Raw genomic sequence first — 19972 nt, forward strand, 5'->3', positions numbered from 1 at the left:
AGAGTTTCATTGAGCCGATTAAATTGATAGGTAGCATTTCGTAAGGTTTTGAAGTTCGAGCAATAAAACGTTTTAAGACATGATTATGAATTTCGCGTATATGAGTTGAGTGAAAATAGATTGTAGAATAAGAAGTACATTTGATAAAACAATGCATTTTGAAATCGGTATGAGTGGGTATTTTGAATAATGATAAACAATTTGGGTATAAAATATGATCGAGTTTGCATAATAAGATATTTTTGAAGAGACGTTTTGAGATTTGGACTAAAGTGGCAAAACTGGTTAAACCACAGGGACCAAAATGGCAGTTTACTCTATTTTATTTATACAGTATGTTTGCTCATTCGTGTGTAATGTGAATATTAGAGCATTCTCATCCAATCCATCAAATTATACATACATTCCACTAAAAAACAACTCCTATATCAATATATTTCCACAAAAAACAAATACTTTTTCTCTCTCCTTTTCAATTAAATAATATTATCATCACATTTTTATCTTTCCTTCACTCACAACCACTTTCAATATATATTAAAAAAATTATACTGGGTGAACAGTGTCCTCCAAATATACAGATGAACAGTAACATTTTCTCTCTACTCCACTCACAACCACTTTTTATACCCTTTACAATATAAAAACTCACCCTCACAAATTTTGATGGATTGGATGAGAATGCTTTTACACCTCGTGATTCTATCTATGACCGGGTCGGACATTTTGCACTTTTTGTTATCCTAGTACACTAACTCTTATCAGCTGGAAAACCCTATCGCTGCAGAGTCATGGGAAGCCGCCGACGTGTCAAATGACGTGGAGGATAAACCGATTGATTACACTCTCTCTATATCCTCCTACTTGTTCTTCACCGGCCGATCTTTTCCTCCTTAACATCACATGGAAACATTAATCTCTCCCAATTTCACCTCCAATGCCTTCCCTCTCATTTCTCCTCCCCTCCTCTCTCAACGCCGCCGCAGACTCGCCGTTGTTAAAGCCTCCGTTGCCGCCGTTGAGAAGAAGGTCGCTATTATCAGAATTGGCACCAGAGGGAGGTACTTGTTGCTCATACTCGTTGTTTTCTCTTTCGTTTGATGGTTTGTTTGTGGAATTTGGCTTTGAATTGTTTGTGACATGGTGTTTGTATGGAATTAGGGCTAGTTAGAGTCTCAGTGATGGTACATTGAGGATTCTGTGTGGGTCATACCTTGTAGATTGCTTCATTTGATGCTACTGCTATTTGCATTTTTCAAGTTATACTGTCAATGGCTGAACAAATTTAGAGCTGTAAATGAACCGGAAGGTCGTTAAATTATGTTCGTTTGTGAACCTTCGTTTATGTTTATTCATGTACGTTCATGTATATATTTGTTCCTTGTTAATGTTCGTTTATATATTTATTGAAGTTTATTTATTGTTATTATTTATTTGATTTTCATATTTTAAAACCCTTTGTTTAGATATATTTGGTTAACTTTGAAATGTTTGATGTAACGAAGATGGTAATTTAAATTTCAGTCTGGATCTTCACGTTTACTATTAACTCGTGTTGGTTTATCTCCGTTCATTTATGCCCATTTGTGTCCGTTTGTGTTCATTTATCAGATGAACACGAACACGAACACGTTCATCTTATTAATGAACTAGAATATCCATTCGTTTAAGTGTTTGTGTTCGTTCGTTTGTGTGGCTAAAGTTAAACGAACAAGTTTTTGTCTTAATTTATCAGCTGTCTCATGAGACTCAGTTTACATTTCTTATGTACCACAGTCCATTAGCTCTTGCACAAGCTTACGAGACCCGCGATAAACTCATGGCCTCAAGTAGCGAGTTAGCAGAAGAAGGGGCGATCGAAATCGTGGTGATTAAAACAACCGGTGATAAAATATTGAGTCAGCCTCTTGCAGACATTGGTGGCAAGGGTTTGTTCACTAAGGAAATAGATGAGGCCCTTCTAAATAGTGAAATCGACATTGCTGTTCATTCAATGAAAGACGTCCCTACTTATCTCCCTGAAAAGACAATTTTGCCCTGCAATCTTCCGCGTGAAGATGTTCGTGACGCGTTTATTTCCTTGAAGGCAACTTCATTAGCCGATCTTCAAGCTGGAAGCATTGTTGGTACCGCATCACTTAGACGAAAGTCTCAACTACTTCACAGATATCCATCACTCTCTGTAAGTACACGACATTAATCAATCTTTTAACGTAAGAGTAAAGTACACGGATGGTCCCTGTGGTTTACCAAAGTTTTAGATTTGGTCTATAGCTTTCCAAAAGTACACGGATGGTCCCTGTGGTTTGCACTTTGTAACGCATTTAGTCACCAGCCAACAAATCTAAAGGTTTTAGCATGTACAAGTTGAGGACTAAATGCGTTACAAAGTGCAAACTACAGGGACCATCCATGTACTCTTGGAAAAGGATGGGGACTAAATGCGTTACAAAGTGCAAACCACATGGACCATCTATGTACTTTTGGAAAGCTAGAGACCAAATCCAAAATTTTGGTAAAACCACAGGGACCATCCGTGTACTTTACTCTTAACGTAATTTGAAAGACGCTTGTTTTTATATCACAAACTATGTCTAGTTTACTCACAAAAGTCATTTTTGGTCCTTTTATTGATAATTTTTTTAATGATTAGATGATTCTGACTAAAATAATTGTAGGTGCTGGAAAATTTCCGAGGCAATGTGCAGACTAGATTAAAGAAACTGAATGACGGTGTTGTTGAAGCAACATTATTAGCATTAGCTGGACTCAAACGGTTAAACATGACTGAACACGTTTCTTCTATTCTTCCTATCGATGACATGCTTCCCGCTGTTGCACAAGGTGCAATTGGAATCGCTTGTCGAAGTGATGATGATAAGATGGTATGTTGCTGTTTTCTTTCTTTTTTAATTCATAACATATAGTTGATGCATAAACTTTTATTATATTATAATATAACAAAGTTCATGCTTGTGAATAGTGAGGTGGTGCTAAAATACACCATCTTTTGCTAAAATAAGTCGCTCTATCTACTACGCTAAAATGAGCCACTTTTTGTGGTTTTTTTCTTTTTTGTTTTTTTTTAACTTTCAATCGCACCCGTATGCTTTAAATACCTTGCGTTCGTTAATTATATTGATTGTCGGTATTGTACTTTTGGAGTTTTTCCATGCGGTTGCTATACTGATTACCGACTACTGAGTGTCGGTATTGTATCGATACCGTAACGAACGGAACTGGTACCGACTGGATTACCGCCGCAACGCGTGGGGAGATTTACTAGTTTTGATTACAAAATCTGTATAATTACTGTAATAATCTAAATGTTTATATAAAAACCGACTTAGGAGATTGTATTGATTAAAAATAGACCTTGAACACATTTAACCTGTTTGATAACGGTCACGCATGTTTGAAAATTGAATTACTTATGACAAAATGTTACTTTGCAGGCTAGTTACATAGCAAAGCTGAACCATGAGGAAACAAGATTAGCTGTTGCATGTGAAAGGGCTTTTCTATTGACACTTGATGGATCTTGTAGGACACCCATAGCGGGATACGCTTGTAGAGACGAAGATGGAAATTGCCTCTTTAGAGGATTGGTGGCTTCCCCCGATGGAACTAAAGGTTGATAAAAAAATAAACAGAAACGCGTAGCATACCTGTTTGCATCATATTTGTTAACTGATAACGTTTTCATATCCATTTCAGTACTAGAAACTTCTAGAAAAGGATTGTATGCTTATGAAGATATGGTTCTGATGGGGAAAGATGCTGGTGAGGAACTACTCTCGCGTGCGGGTCCTGGCTTTTTTGATGGTTGAGATCTTCTGATGCGGATTTCTTTTGGCTAGCTTCTGATGAGTTGTTACATCGTTCGTGTAGTTTAAGAATAGAATTTGATTTGTTGTATCAGTCGATTGATTACCATAAACGGTAGAATGCAACATTCTTGTATAATAGAATTTTCAAATTAGTTCCTTAGATTGTTGGATCTTTAATCTTCAAAGGTGACACCCACTCTCTTTTTTTGCATTATGATATATTCCGGTTTGGGTTTGTTATCTTAACGGGTCAAATGGAGCCTATACATTGCCGTGTTCTTGAGGGAGAACGAAAGAGACGGGATTGAATATAGGGTCTTTCGAAACATCTATTATTTCGTAGGCGCCAAAAATCATGAGGTAGCTCGGTAAATTCAAGTTTTTAGATATTCATAATCGTTCAACGGATATTTAAGTTTTTTCGATATTCGTAATCCTTCAATTTCGGTTATAAATGGTCCGGTAAATTCAGCCATGGTGAAAAAGATGGTTTGGTTAGCTTAACCGTCAGTGTACCATTTGATTTTGAAGGATTCAAACTAATTTCAGTTGATACATTCAGTTATATCTTGGTCAAATATAATATTACTTGCAAATGTATGCAATGAAAATGGTTTTGATGATCGGTATATGGAAATTCTGCGATGTATCTACCCCTAACCGAAACAGGAATTCCAATAAAGTTTATTAAGAATTTTTTTTTGGGTAATTCAGTGTTAACACGAGGTGGTTATATAAAAGCATTCCCATCCCATTCTTTAGAGTGAATTACAAGTTTTGTCCCTTATCTTTATAGCAAATTTTAGACGTTGTTCTTTGTCTTTAAAATTGATGTCTTTTGTACTTGATGTTTCAAAATGTCGGATGTTATGTCGTTTAGCGCTAAGTCGCTAACTTAGTTAATTTTCTATATTAAGCATCATCATGTGCTTGCTTTTGTCACTTCATTTTTTCAAGGGACTATTGTGCAAATAATTTATATGTAGGGATGTAAGTCCCGAAACCGAGATCACAATGATATCGCACAACTCGTAAGGTGGCGGAATCACACAAACAAGTTGTAAAAGAAATAAGAGATGAAGAAGAAGGATGATTGTTATTCAATGATTCACAAATCTTGCATACAAAGTGTTTGTCTAATACAAGATTCTTCAAAATCACCAACCATGCACCTATTACATCACTTACTATTTATAGAAGGGGATTAGGGAGGGTGCTCCCTAAACCCTAGGCCCATCACTACCCAACTAAGCCCAAAACCCTTAATTAACCCAACACTCCTACTAATCCACTAACTCTCTTATCCATAAACCTTTAAGGGCCTAACAATATCCCCCTATGTTTATTGGATAAGTAGATGCATTAGACACATGGATCAAGAGGACCTGGTGGAGGATCAGCAAAAAGATAATGTCTCAAGATGTTGGCAGCAACACTTGTCCATGATTTAGCACACTCTTCATATTTTTCGTTGGTTCTGATTTGATGATGAGTGAGACCAAGATGTCTTCTTCATGAAAACTCATCAGGTCGTACGAATTGGGGATCCTGATGGATTGTTCTTCAGTAACAATGACAGCTTCTGCCAAAACAGGATCATAAGCCCAGAACTTGAATTTCCTCAAAATTCCTTTCTCAAACTTTCTTGTACGTGGAATGATCTTCTCTTTATCAGTGGGAGGCCTGATGATTGATTTCACAGTTCTTCTGGTGAAAGAATCACGAACACCAGGATTTCTTCTCACTATGGGCTCAGCAGTCTTCATGGTCGCAAAGTTTGTTCTTACTTCCTTTTCAAGACGTGAGTGAAATGCCCAGCCTCTGCCCCTCTTGCTCAGATCTGGATCATAGTAAGGAGCTCGTAACAGAGTCTTCAAATCAATTTGAGTCCAGGATCCAAATTGACTTTCCTTGCGATAATATTCCCTATGCCCACTCTTTCGAGTAATCAACCACATCTGTTTGTCTGGCTCAAACCTCCAACATGCCACTTCTGATTTGTTTCCCACTTCATCGTAATGAGTAGATCCCAATTCCATCACAAGTCTGTTGGGCCTTGTTGAGGGATCCTTTAGCTGAAAGTTTTCATCCAGAGGATTCATATCTTGATTCTTGATCACCAGCAACTGTTTCTTTCTTTGCTTCTCTTGTTCTTTCTCTAACTCTTTCTGCTCTTGTCTCTTCTTGGACTTACTGCTTAGTTTCTTTGGTTTTGCAGCCAGATATGCTTCCAAAGCCGCTGCACGTTCAGCTTCAGCTGCTGCATGAGCTGCTGCTCTTTGCTCTTGTGTTTGCTCAGGTCTTCCAACATAAAACTGCTCATCCTCTTTATCAGCAAACTCATTTCCAAACTTCTTTTCAAGTTTTGCCTTCAGATCGTATATATTTGACATTAACATCCCTACATCTCCTTGCAGTTGATCAAAAGTGAGATCTCTGTTTGTGAGTTGAGATTGTAGAGACGAGATATGGGCTTCTTTCAATGCAGCGTCTTGTTAGAGAGAAACAATCTGAGCACTTTTTAGCTCTCCATCTTGTTCCAGTATTACCACACGCCTTTTCAACCTTTTGACATATTCTTCTTCATCACTATCGCTCTCATCGACTTGTCTCTTTTCGCTGGCATATCGAAATGCAGCTTCATCATGCTCAGTTGTATGAGCGCCACTGGAACTTCCTGCTTCAAAATGAATACCACCGCTTGAACTTCCTGGCCGTGAGGGGGTGGTTTCAAAATCGAAGTTGAAATCATAGAAGTCTATGTCTTCCAGATCTGTCTTCTTTGATGCATCAGCGGTTGGTGGATCAGGTTGAGGATCAACTGAAGGAGTGGTCTTAGAGGTAGTCGAGGGCCCAGAAAGAATGTTGTCTGGTGCAGTGTTGGTTCTTTGTTTCTTTGGAGCTGATTCTTCAGTAACATCAGCTGTTTCTTGAATATCAGCAGTGGAGATGGATGGAGGGTCTCCATCACCACCCTGTAAACTTCGAATCAATGTTGCAAGATTATCAGAAGTCATCGGCACTGGCTGACGAACAGTATCCTCTTCCTTATGAGACGTCACTATCTCTATTTCGCTTTCGGAATCAGTTTCTTCACTGGAGTCTGATTCTGATTCTGATTCAGTATCAACAACAAGAACTTCATCTTCATCATCACCTGCCTGCTGTACTTGCTGCATGAGTTGTACATCAGGCTCTTCCGCTATCTGTGCATTGATTGGAGGCGGAACTGGAGCAACAGGGATGACTGGAGGAGCTGGTGCAACAGGAGCTCCTTGTACAACGTCAGCAAACCTCCCATGCTTCTCAAGAGCATATCTTCCTTCAAAATTATGATGTTTGCCTCTTTTGTTTCAGCATGCATTCTCAAAACATCCTGGCCCCACTGGCTTCAAATTGATGTAATTCGGCCCCTTGACCAACGCTGGGTATCTCACGTCAAGAATCATCTGTATGAACCTCGGGTACGACATGAAGATCTTTTTCTTTGGATCATCCAACATCTTCTTCATGTTATCAAAGATGAAAGCCGAGAAGTTGTAATCCCATTCATTTACAAGTGCCACAACAGCAGAAGTTTGCGTCTTGTTTAGTTGATCCCATCCACCCTTGTTTTCAGCAACACATTGGAGGAAAAAATGAACTAACAGCCTCTAGTATGGTAGAAATAGCTTCTTCAGCACAATAGGATATCTCCTTCATAACTCATCCTTCTTAAAGCAGCTTGAACTCTAGCTTGATCGTATAATGTAGGATGATGCGGCTGATCTCCCAGTCTTAACACCTTTCGAATCACTGCTTCAGAAACAATAATCTTTGTCTTCTGCACAGTAGCTTCAATGGAACCTGCTCCTTTCCTGTTAATTTTTGTTGTATTCCAAAATGCATTGATGCAGCTGCTACATATGACAGGATTTGTTCGTAAAGCGTGCGTGAGTGGACAGTTGTTTAGACCCTTGATTAGAGATCCAAATAACTCCGCTTGATCTGCTGGAGGGTCTGACAAAAAGCCTGCTTGATTATGAAATTCGTTGACTTCTAGTTGTCGTTGGTTTCCTTCTTGCAACATTGCACCTGCCATTTTCTGCACTAAAAAGTTGTCGTTAGATTAATTTTTATATGAAAGTTAACTTATATTCGAGTTAACGACGAGTAAACTAAATCAACAGGTCGAAAACTTAAACATAAGAAACTTTTACAATAACCAGTTCAAAAAGTAGTCCAAAGGTCCATTTGAAAAAGGTTCAATCAAGGATCAGGTCAAAGGTCAAGGCCCGGAATGATAGGGTTCATTTCGGATGGACCTCTTCATCCGGAATGACACTCCGTCCGAAATCATCCGTAATGAACCTCTTCCAATCCGTAATCATCCAGAATCATCAGTGATGAAGATTTCTCAGTCCGGAATCATCCGTAATGCATCTTTGTGATCCGGAATGATGTACCTTCAGTCCCTAATTAGTCCGTAATGGTCCGTAATGAGAGAAGCTTGAGAGAGAATTCAGTTCGAAATGATGCGTAATGTGTTTCGGACTTTTGTCCTTTATACATTAAATAGCTCCGAAATGGTTAATGGGCCAGGCCCATTTCAGATGGTCCGAAATGATGGGCCTGTTCAGGATTGACTAAGTCAAATCCTGATGGGTCCCATCCGGAACAGTGGGCTGTCCAGATCCAATTCTTTATTGTTATTTTATTTAACTTTTCAAGATAGCAAATACCCCCTTCAAAATCAACGAAACAACCCACTGAGCACCATTAAAAAATAATAAAAAAATAAAATAATAAAATAATAATATGCACAAGGTACCAACATAGGGGTGATTTTGGGAAGACTGTCACGGGATCAAATCGTTCTCGAACTGATTAAGGGACACTTTTCAGCCCTTCGTTTACTTGGGCTGGTCCATGCAATTGTTGATATGTTTGTCCTCTTAAATCCACCGTTCAAACTTCAATTTTTTGCTTCGGGATACGCTTTTAGGTAGAATTATAATGTAACATATGTGTGTCTCATTCCAAGGCATACCCCCGCGATCAAGGTAAGCACAACTGTTCATCGTAGCAGGTGAGTATACTGAGATCATCCTTTTTATTTTTCAACGCCAGACTTGTAACATCCGACAAAAAGGGCTCTCTAAATCCGACCCGTTTTGAACCATGGAAATTTTTCACGAATTATATAACCGTTGAAAGATTATATCCTTTAATTTAATTATCGTCATAGTTATCCATTTATTTATTTGATTAATTTAATTAATTTATATCACAATATAAAATTTTCCTAAGCTAACCTAGTTAGTTTGATAGGTTACAATGAGAGTTTGAGCAAAATAATTTAATAAGGCCAAGTTAGTCTAGTAGAGTTGGGGGGCTTAATGTACCCGTAACCAAACAAACATGAAACCACTCCATCAGTGGCTTTAATTAATGATAAATTCCCACATATATATCAATTAAACTAGGTTATCACCCGGGTAGAAACCCGGGCTGGAAAATTAAAATTACATTAATCATAAGTGTATAAATAAAAATAATGCAAATAAAGTAACATAAGGGGGGTGTTATATAGAACACGATGTTATACATTTACCCCCTACACTATACATTTAGTTTACTTTCGACACTATGGGCGACTACTTGGGCTTTATAAAACTTTGGAATATGTTAAAAACATAACTTCACTTGTAAAACTATAATGAAAAAGACTCCTCAATCTACACTTTTAAATACAACTCCTGTTAAGTAAATAAATGATGAAATAAATAAAAAATTATGAAGTCAAGTATTGTGGTTGTGAAGTATTGTGGTTTGTTAAAGATAATATATAGGATCCATATTTAAGAGATGGGTGACCCGAATTTTAAATGGATCCCGCTTTCACCTACAATCTTATTCAACCCATTTATATAAGTGAAATGCAAAAAAAGGGAAAAAAAGAGAGAGAAAAAGCTATGCATTTGGTTAAATTCTTGACAAATATTAGTTCATCTCAACGCCATCTCAAATTATTACTTGCTCTAGCAAATTTTAAAGTTGCATACAGAAAGTCATATATTGTAATAGAGGTGGCATGTACATATAATTTCAAATTATCATAAACCATAGCAGTGTAAAGTAATCTAAATAGTTGATTTAGTGATGTGTACTCTACCAATACAAAATAAATGTGTTTTGGGTTTTTTCTAGGATTTGTGAATTAAAAGACTGCATCGTCTGTTTCTCATCTTCTCCCTCAACTTCATCTCCTCCTTGCTATCAAGGTGACATCTATAATATCTTTGCCTATTGCTACTTCAAAGCTTTGAAAAGCTGTTAGAAAGTTAAAAAAATGAAATAAACACCTCTTTATATTAAAAAAATACTTCTAATAAAAAAATTAAAAGATACTTCCTTGAATAACAGGAAGAATGTGTGCATCCAGCTTCTGCAAATGTTGTCAGGAATATGAAAAGTTTTCAGGTAATTGTGTTTAAAATGTTTTTTTTTTTGTGAATTAGAAAGTCAAACCTTGTTAATTATCTATAAGAAGCTCCAACATATAGTTATTCCATACGAACCGCGGTTCTGCCTGTGTCAACGAAATTCAAACATGTATTTCATTGATAACGGGTCGAATGTGGAAGGAAAATTAGCTAAAAAGAAATAGTAGTATAAAGTATATACAAAATGGACATAAAAAGTATTGATGGACTTAAACCGGACTTAAAATGGACACATCCCGCACAATTTTCCAACTCTACTTTCGGCAATGGTAGATCCATGATTTCTATTAATGTAAGCAATACTTACCTACCTCCAGAGAGGAAGAGAGGAAGTCTGGCTGATTCTTCACCCAAGTCATTCAACCGTTGGGCGCTGCAAAAAGGCAAAAAAGTAAGGGTTGTTCAAAAAGCTCGCGGCTCGCTCGAAATTGGCTCGTTTGTATAAGGGCCGAGCACGGGCCAAGGTAAGCTCGACTTGGCGGCTCGCTCGTTAGGCTCATTTAAATTAAAACCCAAATTTTAATATATGTAAATTATAACCCAAAATTTTATTATATATAAATTATAAATTCTTTTGTTTAAAAAATCTTTTGTGTAAATATATGTAGAAATATAAAATTAATTTTCTTTAAAAAATGCGACGGCTTGATGAGTTGGCTAGAGCACAACATTTCAACTCGTAAAGATAAATGAGTCGAGACGGTTATTCTCACTTTAGCCAGGCATGGCTCGTCTCGTTTACAGCTCTAACAAAAGTCATCATTCATATTCGAAAAAAATTCTTATTTTTTCATAAATATGGAGAAAAAGCAATCCTTATTTTGAAGGTATATTTTGAATTATTTACTTTTATGATTGGCTTTTTACCTTCCCTTGATGATTGAGGGCCTCTGGGGTTCCAATTTTTTCAAGCATTTTGTCAAGAAGTGTATCTACTCGACTAACAAAGAAAGAAGCAACACTTGTAACCCTAGATAAGTCATGAAGCCTCCAATCCATCTAAAAAATCACCAACAGCTGCCACATATATTGATAATGAAAATATGAGCTTTGACAAATCATTAGAAAGAAGCAAAAAAAGAGAATAGTATTGAACTAAAAGTTTAGGTGACACGTAAAAATGATATGTATTCAGGTTCAAGTATATAATTGCCCAAGTAACCTTTTTTGTTATTTCTTGTCTATTCTAGGCAAAGGTATTGACCACAAGGCCTTTTAGTTTGATCAACACCATGGGTTTGAGCACTTCACATGCATGTTATATGTTCCAGAAGTGCCATTGCCAACTACATTGGCTATATAATGACTCCATAAATATACTTGATTATATCCATGTTAAACATAAATGAATAATAGATAAATACGAAATCGTTTAAAGATAGGGATTACCAGATAAGATTGGAGCTGGGCAACGCAAGACCTTAAAGAGCATCAAATTCATTTTCATATTGATGAAAAATAATCTGAATGAAATGATTGAAAAACATATTAGTCATTATAAGTTTAGAACAAAAGAAAAGAATGATGGCATACATAGTAAAAAAATCAAACACGTTTTGTCCTTTATGTTTAAAAAATCAAGCACGTTTTGTCCTTAAAAATCAAGCATAAAGGACAAAACGTGCTTGATTTTTATACATAAAGGACAAAACTTGCAAAGTGGGCTAAAGATAAAGGACAAAACTTGAAATTCACTCTCAAGAAAATATAAATTTTTTGACTTGATAAATAGATTGATATGTAAAACAATAAGAGAGACGCCACTTCTGGTTGTAAACAAAGCTTGTTTGGTTGTACATCGACACACCCACCTTAGTTTTTGGGACCAAAACGCTTGGCAGCTCCTTGAACTTTTTTTGACCAACTACACAAGTATGCTGTGAGATTTCTTCTTTTGTTTCAATATTCCTAATCAGAAGTTACAAGTAAAGGAGATATACCACATAACTAACATGAGATCCTTCTGCAATAGGGATATCTGTTCTTCCTGCATGTCTGGCCCTGTGCCCATTTTGCAACCTCTAGTGGGCCAAACCATCATATAAACAACCCGACGAAAAAAACATAGCTATAAAAACAGATCAAGATGCAATAAAAAAGAGAAAATAACCTGGAATCGTCATCCAAAAGGAAAGAATTGCTTATTGTATTATTTTCTTCTGTCATCATAATCCTTATGCTGGATATAACATAAAAGACGATATCAAATATTACGTAATACTATTACAAAAGTAATATTATTATAACAAGAATTTAGCTCATTATACGTGTTCACCGTTTTAGTTAAATTTTTTAATTGTTTATTTTTTTAATTTTTTTATTTTTTATTTCACCTATTTGAGATAAAACATAACCCACATCGGCCCGTACCTAAGTGATTGGGTCAAAACTGCCAGGGTTGACCCGAAGACACCATCTTATCCACTTTTTATGACTAACATGATAACAAAAAAGATATTATTACAGTAATGATCTAACTCTTTAAAACAATTTTGAAGGCTGTTTGCATCAAAAAAACAAACTTTGGGTGTATTTTGGACCGTTTTGAGATAAAAATGCAACCAAAATTGACCCGTTTGTCACATCTATACAAACTTACATCTGGGGACACACTATGAGTTCCATATTTGTCATCCCAATACATTGTAATGATCCGGTACAACTGTTGTACACTAATAACCTGTAAAACAAAACAAAATACGACAGTTGAGACACGTGTTAAAATGTAAATGTAAACGAAATTATATATTTTGTAGCATGTCACTCACGGGACGCAGGCTATGACTTATTTCATCAAGGGTTTTCTTCAGCTATTGATGAATAACCTGAATTGAACGAACATGTATTAATGTTTTTTTTGCAGACAATGTATCAAAATCATCTACGTTATATAAGAAGTAAAGTGCAACGCAAAAGTTAATTATTTACCAGAAACCCGATAGCCTGCCGGATATGTTTAAGTTCTTCCCATGCAAAACCCGCATACTGCAGTACTTTTTGTTTAGCAAATAGTACGTTATTTAATTTTCAGTTAAATACATGTGAAATTGCTTATTTACCCTTGAAGATAAAAACAAAAAATATTAAAAAAATATAAATAACAAAATACCTCATCGGTTGCGTTGTAACACCAGTCTTTTAATTCACCAAGTCAGGCTTTCACATATTCACCATTGCTGAACGAACAACATTCTCGTCTCAAAAGAAGGCTGCAGCCAGAAGTATAAAATGATGAAAATCATATTCATGTGTTCGTATGGATATACAAGAATATATGCTGTCTAGGAAGATAAAGTATACCTGTTAAACAATTGAACATTAATGAATGAAAATATTTGTGTGAAAATTTTTTGGACCAAAAATGGTGGTACCTGAAATAATCAACAAAATCAGACAGGTATAATAGCTACGAGTGGATAAACAAAGTCTTAGCGTACATGTAACCTGGGTTATAAAAAGCGCGCCTGAGGCGCGCCTAGGCTCGAGGCGCAGTAAAACGCTTTTTCCACTAAGCGCAAGAAAAGCACAAATGGAGAAATAAAAAAAAAACATTTGCTGGATGATGTATACACATAACTTGGTTGGAAAAAAAAGAAGAAGAAGAAAAGCTAATCTGCAAAACAAAATTGATGGTATTATGAACTGAAATCATCAAGTATAAGTTATGAAAAAGTATACTAACCTTTATTTGGGCAAGACAGAGGATAGAAAAACAAAATTCTTGATTAATCAAACAAATGAATGCTTATCATGAAATAAAAGAAAGAAAAGTACAATAAAGTAAAGTAAGTGTGTAATAACTCAATTTTGACCCAAGAAAGGGAAAAGAATACCAATTAATGGAGGTTGATCCGATTCTACAGCGTTTCCATCAATTCGGTATGTCAGTCCATTCAAGAAGCTTCTCCATCTATGGAACATACAATCACCACAACACATCTTCATTCTTCTCATGCGTTCAAATCAACAAACAAAACCAGCAATAAAAAAACCTACCTTGATAAAAAATGCTTAACCGTAGTGTGACAAAGATGAAATCGAATCAACCTAATCAAACAAAACCTAGCATTCGAATCGAATTGTTTGTCACAAAAGTTTAAATCAAACCTAATCGAATAAGACCGTATCAAATTAAACCAATTAAACCCTAGTTCGCACAAATCGTAAAACTTTCCAAACTATAAAAGAACAATGAATTCACAAACGGAATCTGAAACATATATACATCAAACGCCCAGTCAAAATAAATGAACGATTAGTACTAAACGATTAGTCCATTCAAGAAGCTTCTCCATCTATGGAACATACAATCACCACAACACATCTTCATTCTTCTTATGCATTAAAATCAACAAACAACACCAGCAATAAAAAACCTACCTTGATAAAAAAATGCTTAATTGTAGTGTGACAAAGATGAAATCGAATCAGACCTAATCAAACAAAACCGAGCATTCGAATCGAATTGTTTGTCACAAAAGACGAAATCAAACCTAATCGAATAAAACCGTATCAAATTAAACAAAATTAAACCCTAGTTCGCACAAATCGAAAAACTTTCCAAACTATAAAAGAACAATGAGTTCACAAGCGGAATCTGAAACATATATACATCAAACGCCCAGTCAAAATAATTGAACGATTAGTACTAAACTAAAAAAGTCCTAATCAAGAACAAATCTTACCTGTGATTTGAAAAACATCTAGCAAACATGAAAAAAACTTGGTTGAGACAAATCGATGGTTTTGGGATCCAAAGATATGAAGCTTTTGCAGGTTCTTAATGTTCCACCGTTACAGCGTGAGGTTAAAGGCAAGAAGAATTGCAGCGGCAGGTTCTAGAATTATGGTTGTCAAATGAGAAAGCGTGAAGGAGAAACTGTGAATGAAGATTTGAGAGAATTAGGTTAATTAGATTGTGTATATACCCGGGTCAAGAAATCGGGTACGGTTGTCCCAATTCGGATCCCGTGTCTGCCCGTTTAAAGGAAAAAAAAAGACCCGAATTTTTGGAGCCAAAACCAATTTCAAGAATGCATGAGGTGATGCCACCTCATTTTCCAAGCCCTCATAACATGACACATAAGCCCTTATTTATCATGTTTATATATATATATATATAGATTGAAATCTGCATGCAGTTTCTTGTTTGAACAAACTTGCCGCCCAAATTGATTGACACAAACAATTTGCATCGTTAAACATGGTAGGTTCTAGATTTGTCAAGACTGAATCACGAATACGCGTTTACTATTTTTAAATCAATCATGAACATGGACCTAATCCCATCTTTTTTATCCTCTCCTTATAAATTGAAACCTATTCTTTGTACCACCACATTCACCACCAACGGCTGCCACCCTCCCATCTACACAACCACCTTTCATCCCTTCAAACCCTGTTGGTCGCGCTCCCCACTCTCTAATACATCATACTTGTACTGTCGAAGAACCCGCAAAGCGCCGGAGTTCGGAAGATGCCGTCGGAGTCTGTAAAAACTGCCGAAGGTGCCCACAACTCGTAGGCGGAAAAACGGCTTGCCGGGAATTTATTTGATACGAGTGGCCGCAACCACGAGTCGGAACGAGGAAGCTCTCGTCGGATATACGCACCCGGGAACTCGTGATCCGTTTCGGTATGCCGTTCTTCATCCTTTACCTATCTGAATTATCCTATGTATAAACGATATCAATTCTTTGTTAATTATAAACTGAATGTATTATTCATGGGATTTACGTTTTTGGTTTCTGTCTTTTAACACTAGCTATACTTAGAAACAACTTTGGATTAAGTTATAAATGAAATTAAAACAAATATATTGATCTTTAATTCAGTAATAACAAATGTATGCACATCTGGTATGAGTACCCCTATACCAAAGTTATGTAAAAGTGCACTTCAGTATTAATTTATTTTCATCACTATGATCTACATACAACTGATTACTACAAGCACTTTTTCAAATAGATAACAAATGAATGAATGACCAAATAGAAGAAAAAAAAAAAACCAAAGTATATCAGGTCAGTCGATGTAGAGTAGTGGGTATGGGCAAATTGTTTTTAAATCAAGTTTCTTTAGAATGGCCATAAAATATATTTCAGTTGTTTTTAGCCTCCTTATTTGAATTTACATTTTATAACAGTACAACTTAAACTTGTTAACAACCAACCATAATTAACCCATTTATGTTAAAACCTCTTAACATTGGAACGTGATAAAAATACATAAATAAATAAATAAATAAATAAATAAATAAATAAATAAATAAATAAATAAATAAATAGATAAAGTATCTATAGATGAATTAGGAGGTTATGTATAAAACTTACTTTTGAGGCATTCAATTAGTTTGGATGCTTCCCTTCTTAGCTAAACTTTTCTTATTTGACCTGTTCTAGTCCTCAATTATCAGACCAACTGTCAACAAACTAAATACAAACTTTATGCCAGAAGCTACCCAAGATATGTTCAAAACACAAATATATAATGTATTTACTAATTATAACTATATATATTTTAACAACTTTTTAGGCTCAAGTTATGCGAACCCGAATGGTTGATCTTGAAGCTCGGGTTCAAGAAGAAAGGAATCTACTCGTATCTCGTCTTGAAGAAAAAAGGGATCTACTTGCAACTCGTCTTGACGATGAAAGGAAAGCAAGGGAAGAACTTCAAAAACAACTTCAAGAGTTTATGAAGAATTGGCGTCCTCCCTCTAATTAGTTCTAGTTTTTGATATCTTTTTGGAATTACGTTGAATTGTATTAGGTTACGGTTTAAACATATTGGAACTTGCGTTGTAACGCATGATTTTTGAATTTATGTCATTGTAACTTCGGTGAATTTTGTAAACCAGGTTTTTGGTATTGCAGATTATTTCTGGAATTTTTCGTCAAAAAAATGCAGAAATATATTTATATTTTTGCAGTTTTTTTATTTAATAAATTAGGTGGTTGGAAATGTGTCACAACATAAATAGCTTTTGTCGGAAAACGGTCAAAAATAGTAGACTTTTTTCTTTATTTTGTCAAAAATTTGTCACAAAACATACTCAGTTTTTGTAGGAAATTTGTAACAACACTTCTAATTTATTTGTAGAAAATGGGTCACAAAAAATACTAAGTTTCCTCGGAAATTTGTAACAACACTTCTAATTTATTTGTAGGAAGTGCGTCACAAAAAACACCCAGTTTCCTTGGAAATTTGTAACAACACTTCTAATTTATTTGTAGAAAGTGGGTCACAAAGAATACTCAGTTTCCTAGGAAATTTGTAACAACACTTCTAATTTATTTGTAGGAAATGGGTCACAAATAATGTTGTATTAAAATTTGTTAATTTTTTTGGTCAGAAATGTGTAGCAAAAAAAAAAATAAATCCTAAAAGATAATAATTAAATATATTGTAGGAGATTCGTAGCAATTTGTGACGTAGTAGTTTCGTAGAAAATGCGTAGGAAGTTGCGTGGGAAATGCGTTGAAAACGGGTTTCCTACGAGCTGTTTTCCTACATCAGGTGTTTGTCATAAATGCGTAGAAAAACCAGTTTTATGACGCATTTCCTAGGAAAACTGGTGTAAGAAGTTTCAGATTTTCTAGTAGTGCTAAGTAAATAAATTATAAAAAATCGTAAACACTAGGGATTGTATTTAATCTACGAATTTTAACTAGATCATTATGTGATTCCAAAATATAGGGTAACCGTTTTCGTTCGTTCGGAAATCCTTATCTTTACTCGAGCGTTATTTACAAGGAATCGCGAACGCAACCACTGTGAGCAGATCTTACTTTCCCCCTTTTTGTCACTTTAACTTTTTGGGCTGTTTCATGTGCCACATTTTTTATATTTCGTATATTTTTCAATAACATGCCAAGTTAAGTGTCATATGTGCTTATGTTTATTTCATGTGTTGCATTGCTTGTTTCATTCATATGCTATACGTGTTTACCGCTTTGTGTCATGGGTTTCGCTTTTCGCCTTTCGGGGCTTGAATCGTATCATGGTTTCATAGTATCGCTTTTCGCCTTTCGGGGCTTGAATCGCATCATTGTTTCATTTCTTATGGTTTGTTATGTCATGTTATATTATTTACATATGGATTGGTTGATAATTGGATTAATTGATTTATGTCACCTAATACACTTAGTGTTGCATGTTATATAATTTTTATTAAATAAAATCAAATAAACTTTTAAAGTTTAATAATAACAAATAAAGATCTATTCACCAACCTTTTTTGACCCAAAAACTATTTTTACACATGATACAGGTGAACATGATTGAAGAGAAGATTGGACATAGGATGGGCCTTAGTTAACAAGAAACGGATAAATGTAGCTTAGTGGTTATGATCAATGTCTCATTTGTAATTGTTTATTTGAATTATTTGTTATGAGAAACATTTGTTATGAATAAATTTTTATTTAAAACAAGTAATAGCAAGTCATAAGCTCTTCGGATCAACCCCATCATGCCCTGATCACCTATTCCGCTGCGGGTCGGGGTGTGACAAGACTTCCTGGTGAATAGGTCAGTACTTCCGTACAGCAGAGAGACCAAGGAAGTTCTGACGAGGGCGGGACAGATACCTTAAACGGTACGAATTTGGCTATGATAGCTCACGGAATTCTCTTTTTTGTGAGATTTCTTCCGTTTTCAGGTTTTGGCCCATTTTGTGGCTCTTTTAGCAAGATATCCTGACTGTGCCCAGGTCTACAACAGAGGGATAACCTTGATATCCCAGATGATTTATCAGTATAAAGACCCAAAACCTCAGATGTTGGCTATCTATCAATGCAGGATTTAAGACCATAAAATCATACACCGTTGGTCTGTTACCCACGAGATGTCCAGTCCATTATGTTTGTATCACTTTGCTTCTTTTGCTTTTCGAGCGGCAGACCTATCAACACATCGCAGTGGAGCCTAGCCTGTTTAACATTGGAACCTTATGTGTGTTAATCAAGTTCTTTATCACGAAAACTTATTTCATTTCCCAGCAACTTTTTCTCCCCCTAAATTTGTGCAAAAGTAGAATACTTTATGCCCAAATTTACCAGATGAGACACATAGAAACCCCTTTATTTAATTATTATTATTATATTTATTTATTTATTTTTTAAATGCTCAGTCGGTGAAGCGAATCATTTTCAAGAGGTCTACAAGCACATTGAACCTAGAGATGCTGACAGGTTTGGTAAAAAGATCCGATGTGTTAACATCAGTATGGATCTGTTCAAGGTTAATAAGACCTCTGTCAAAACAATCTCTTATGAAATGAATTTTAATGTCAATGTGCTTGGTTTTGGAGTGAAAACAAGGTTTTTAGTGATCTGGATAGCGGCATCGTTATCACAATAAATGGTTGTATCAAGATAAGTCAAACCGTAATCCTCCAGCTGATGTTGCATCCAAAGAACCTGGGAGCAGCATGCAGAAGCTGCAACATACTTTGCTTCCGTTGTGGAGAGAGACACTGTCTGCTGCTTCTTGCATTGCCAAGAAATGAGTCTGTCTCCCAAGAATTGGCATCCAGCTGATGTAGACTTCCTGTCCTTGTCAGTTCCTCCAAAATTGCTATCTCAAAAGGCAAACAGATCAAAGTTCGAATCTCTGGGATACCAGAGTCCGAGTTTAGGAGCTCCCTTCAAATAT

General features: G+C 35.8%; 1 protein-coding gene and 1 long non-coding RNA gene across 26 annotated transcripts; one reads left to right on the forward strand and one right to left on the reverse strand.

Annotated features, from left to right (window-relative positions):
* The first annotated feature begins 781 nt into the window (after window positions 1-781).
* Window positions 782-4044, forward strand: LOC110866015 (porphobilinogen deaminase, chloroplastic). Its single transcript, XM_022115372.2, has 5 exons — window positions 782-1061; window positions 1777-2182; window positions 2679-2885; window positions 3456-3633; window positions 3718-4044. Exons 1-5 carry the CDS (start codon window positions 904-906, stop codon window positions 3828-3830), a joined length of 1062 nt encoding a protein of 353 aa, XP_021971064.1. The 5' UTR covers window positions 782-903; the 3' UTR covers window positions 3831-4044.
* A 5822-nt stretch (window positions 4045-9866) lies between these two features.
* Window positions 9867-15202, reverse strand: LOC110866008. 25 transcript variants are annotated; one of them, XR_004892539.1, is made up of 18 exons: window positions 15001-15195; window positions 14696-14748; window positions 14149-14225; window positions 13998-14059; window positions 13760-13928; window positions 13616-13686; window positions 13425-13524; window positions 13244-13300; window positions 13084-13140; window positions 12915-12995; window positions 12426-12494; window positions 12256-12336; window positions 12127-12179; window positions 11705-11778; window positions 11183-11332; window positions 10623-10688; window positions 10341-10401; window positions 9867-10257 (listed from the first exon to the last, which is right to left on the reverse strand). It is a non-coding gene; the product is annotated as an uncharacterized LOC110866008 (long non-coding RNA). The 25 variants fall into 25 exon arrangements; XR_004892532.1 differs by lacking the exon at window positions 14696-14748 and having other exon boundaries at window positions 15001-15202; XR_004892529.1 differs by lacking the exon at window positions 14696-14748 and adding an exon at window positions 12686-12749 and having other exon boundaries at window positions 13998-14225; window positions 15001-15202.
* Window positions 15203-19972: the final 4770 nt, after the last annotated feature.

The sequence above is a fragment of the Helianthus annuus genome, chromosome 1 (assembly GCF_002127325.2).
Source record: "Helianthus annuus cultivar XRQ/B chromosome 1, HanXRQr2.0-SUNRISE, whole genome shotgun sequence".
Classification (NCBI taxonomy): Eukaryota; Viridiplantae; Streptophyta; class Magnoliopsida; order Asterales; family Asteraceae; genus Helianthus; species Helianthus annuus.

What these genes read in the sequence shown, in the direction of transcription:
- LOC110866015 (XM_022115372.2), top strand. Translation starts at nt 904, where the DNA reads ATGGAAACATTAATCTCTCCCAATTTCACCTCCAATGCCTTCCCTCTC. An exon ending in GAAGTGATGATGATAAGATG is followed by an intron (nt 2,886 to 3,455) that starts GTATGTTGCTGT and finishes GTTACTTTGCAG; the next exon opens with GCTAGTTACATAGCAAAGCT. An exon ending in TTCCCCCGATGGAACTAAAG is followed by an intron (nt 3,634 to 3,717) that starts GTTGATAAAAAA and finishes TATCCATTTCAG; the next exon opens with TACTAGAAACTTCTAGAAAA.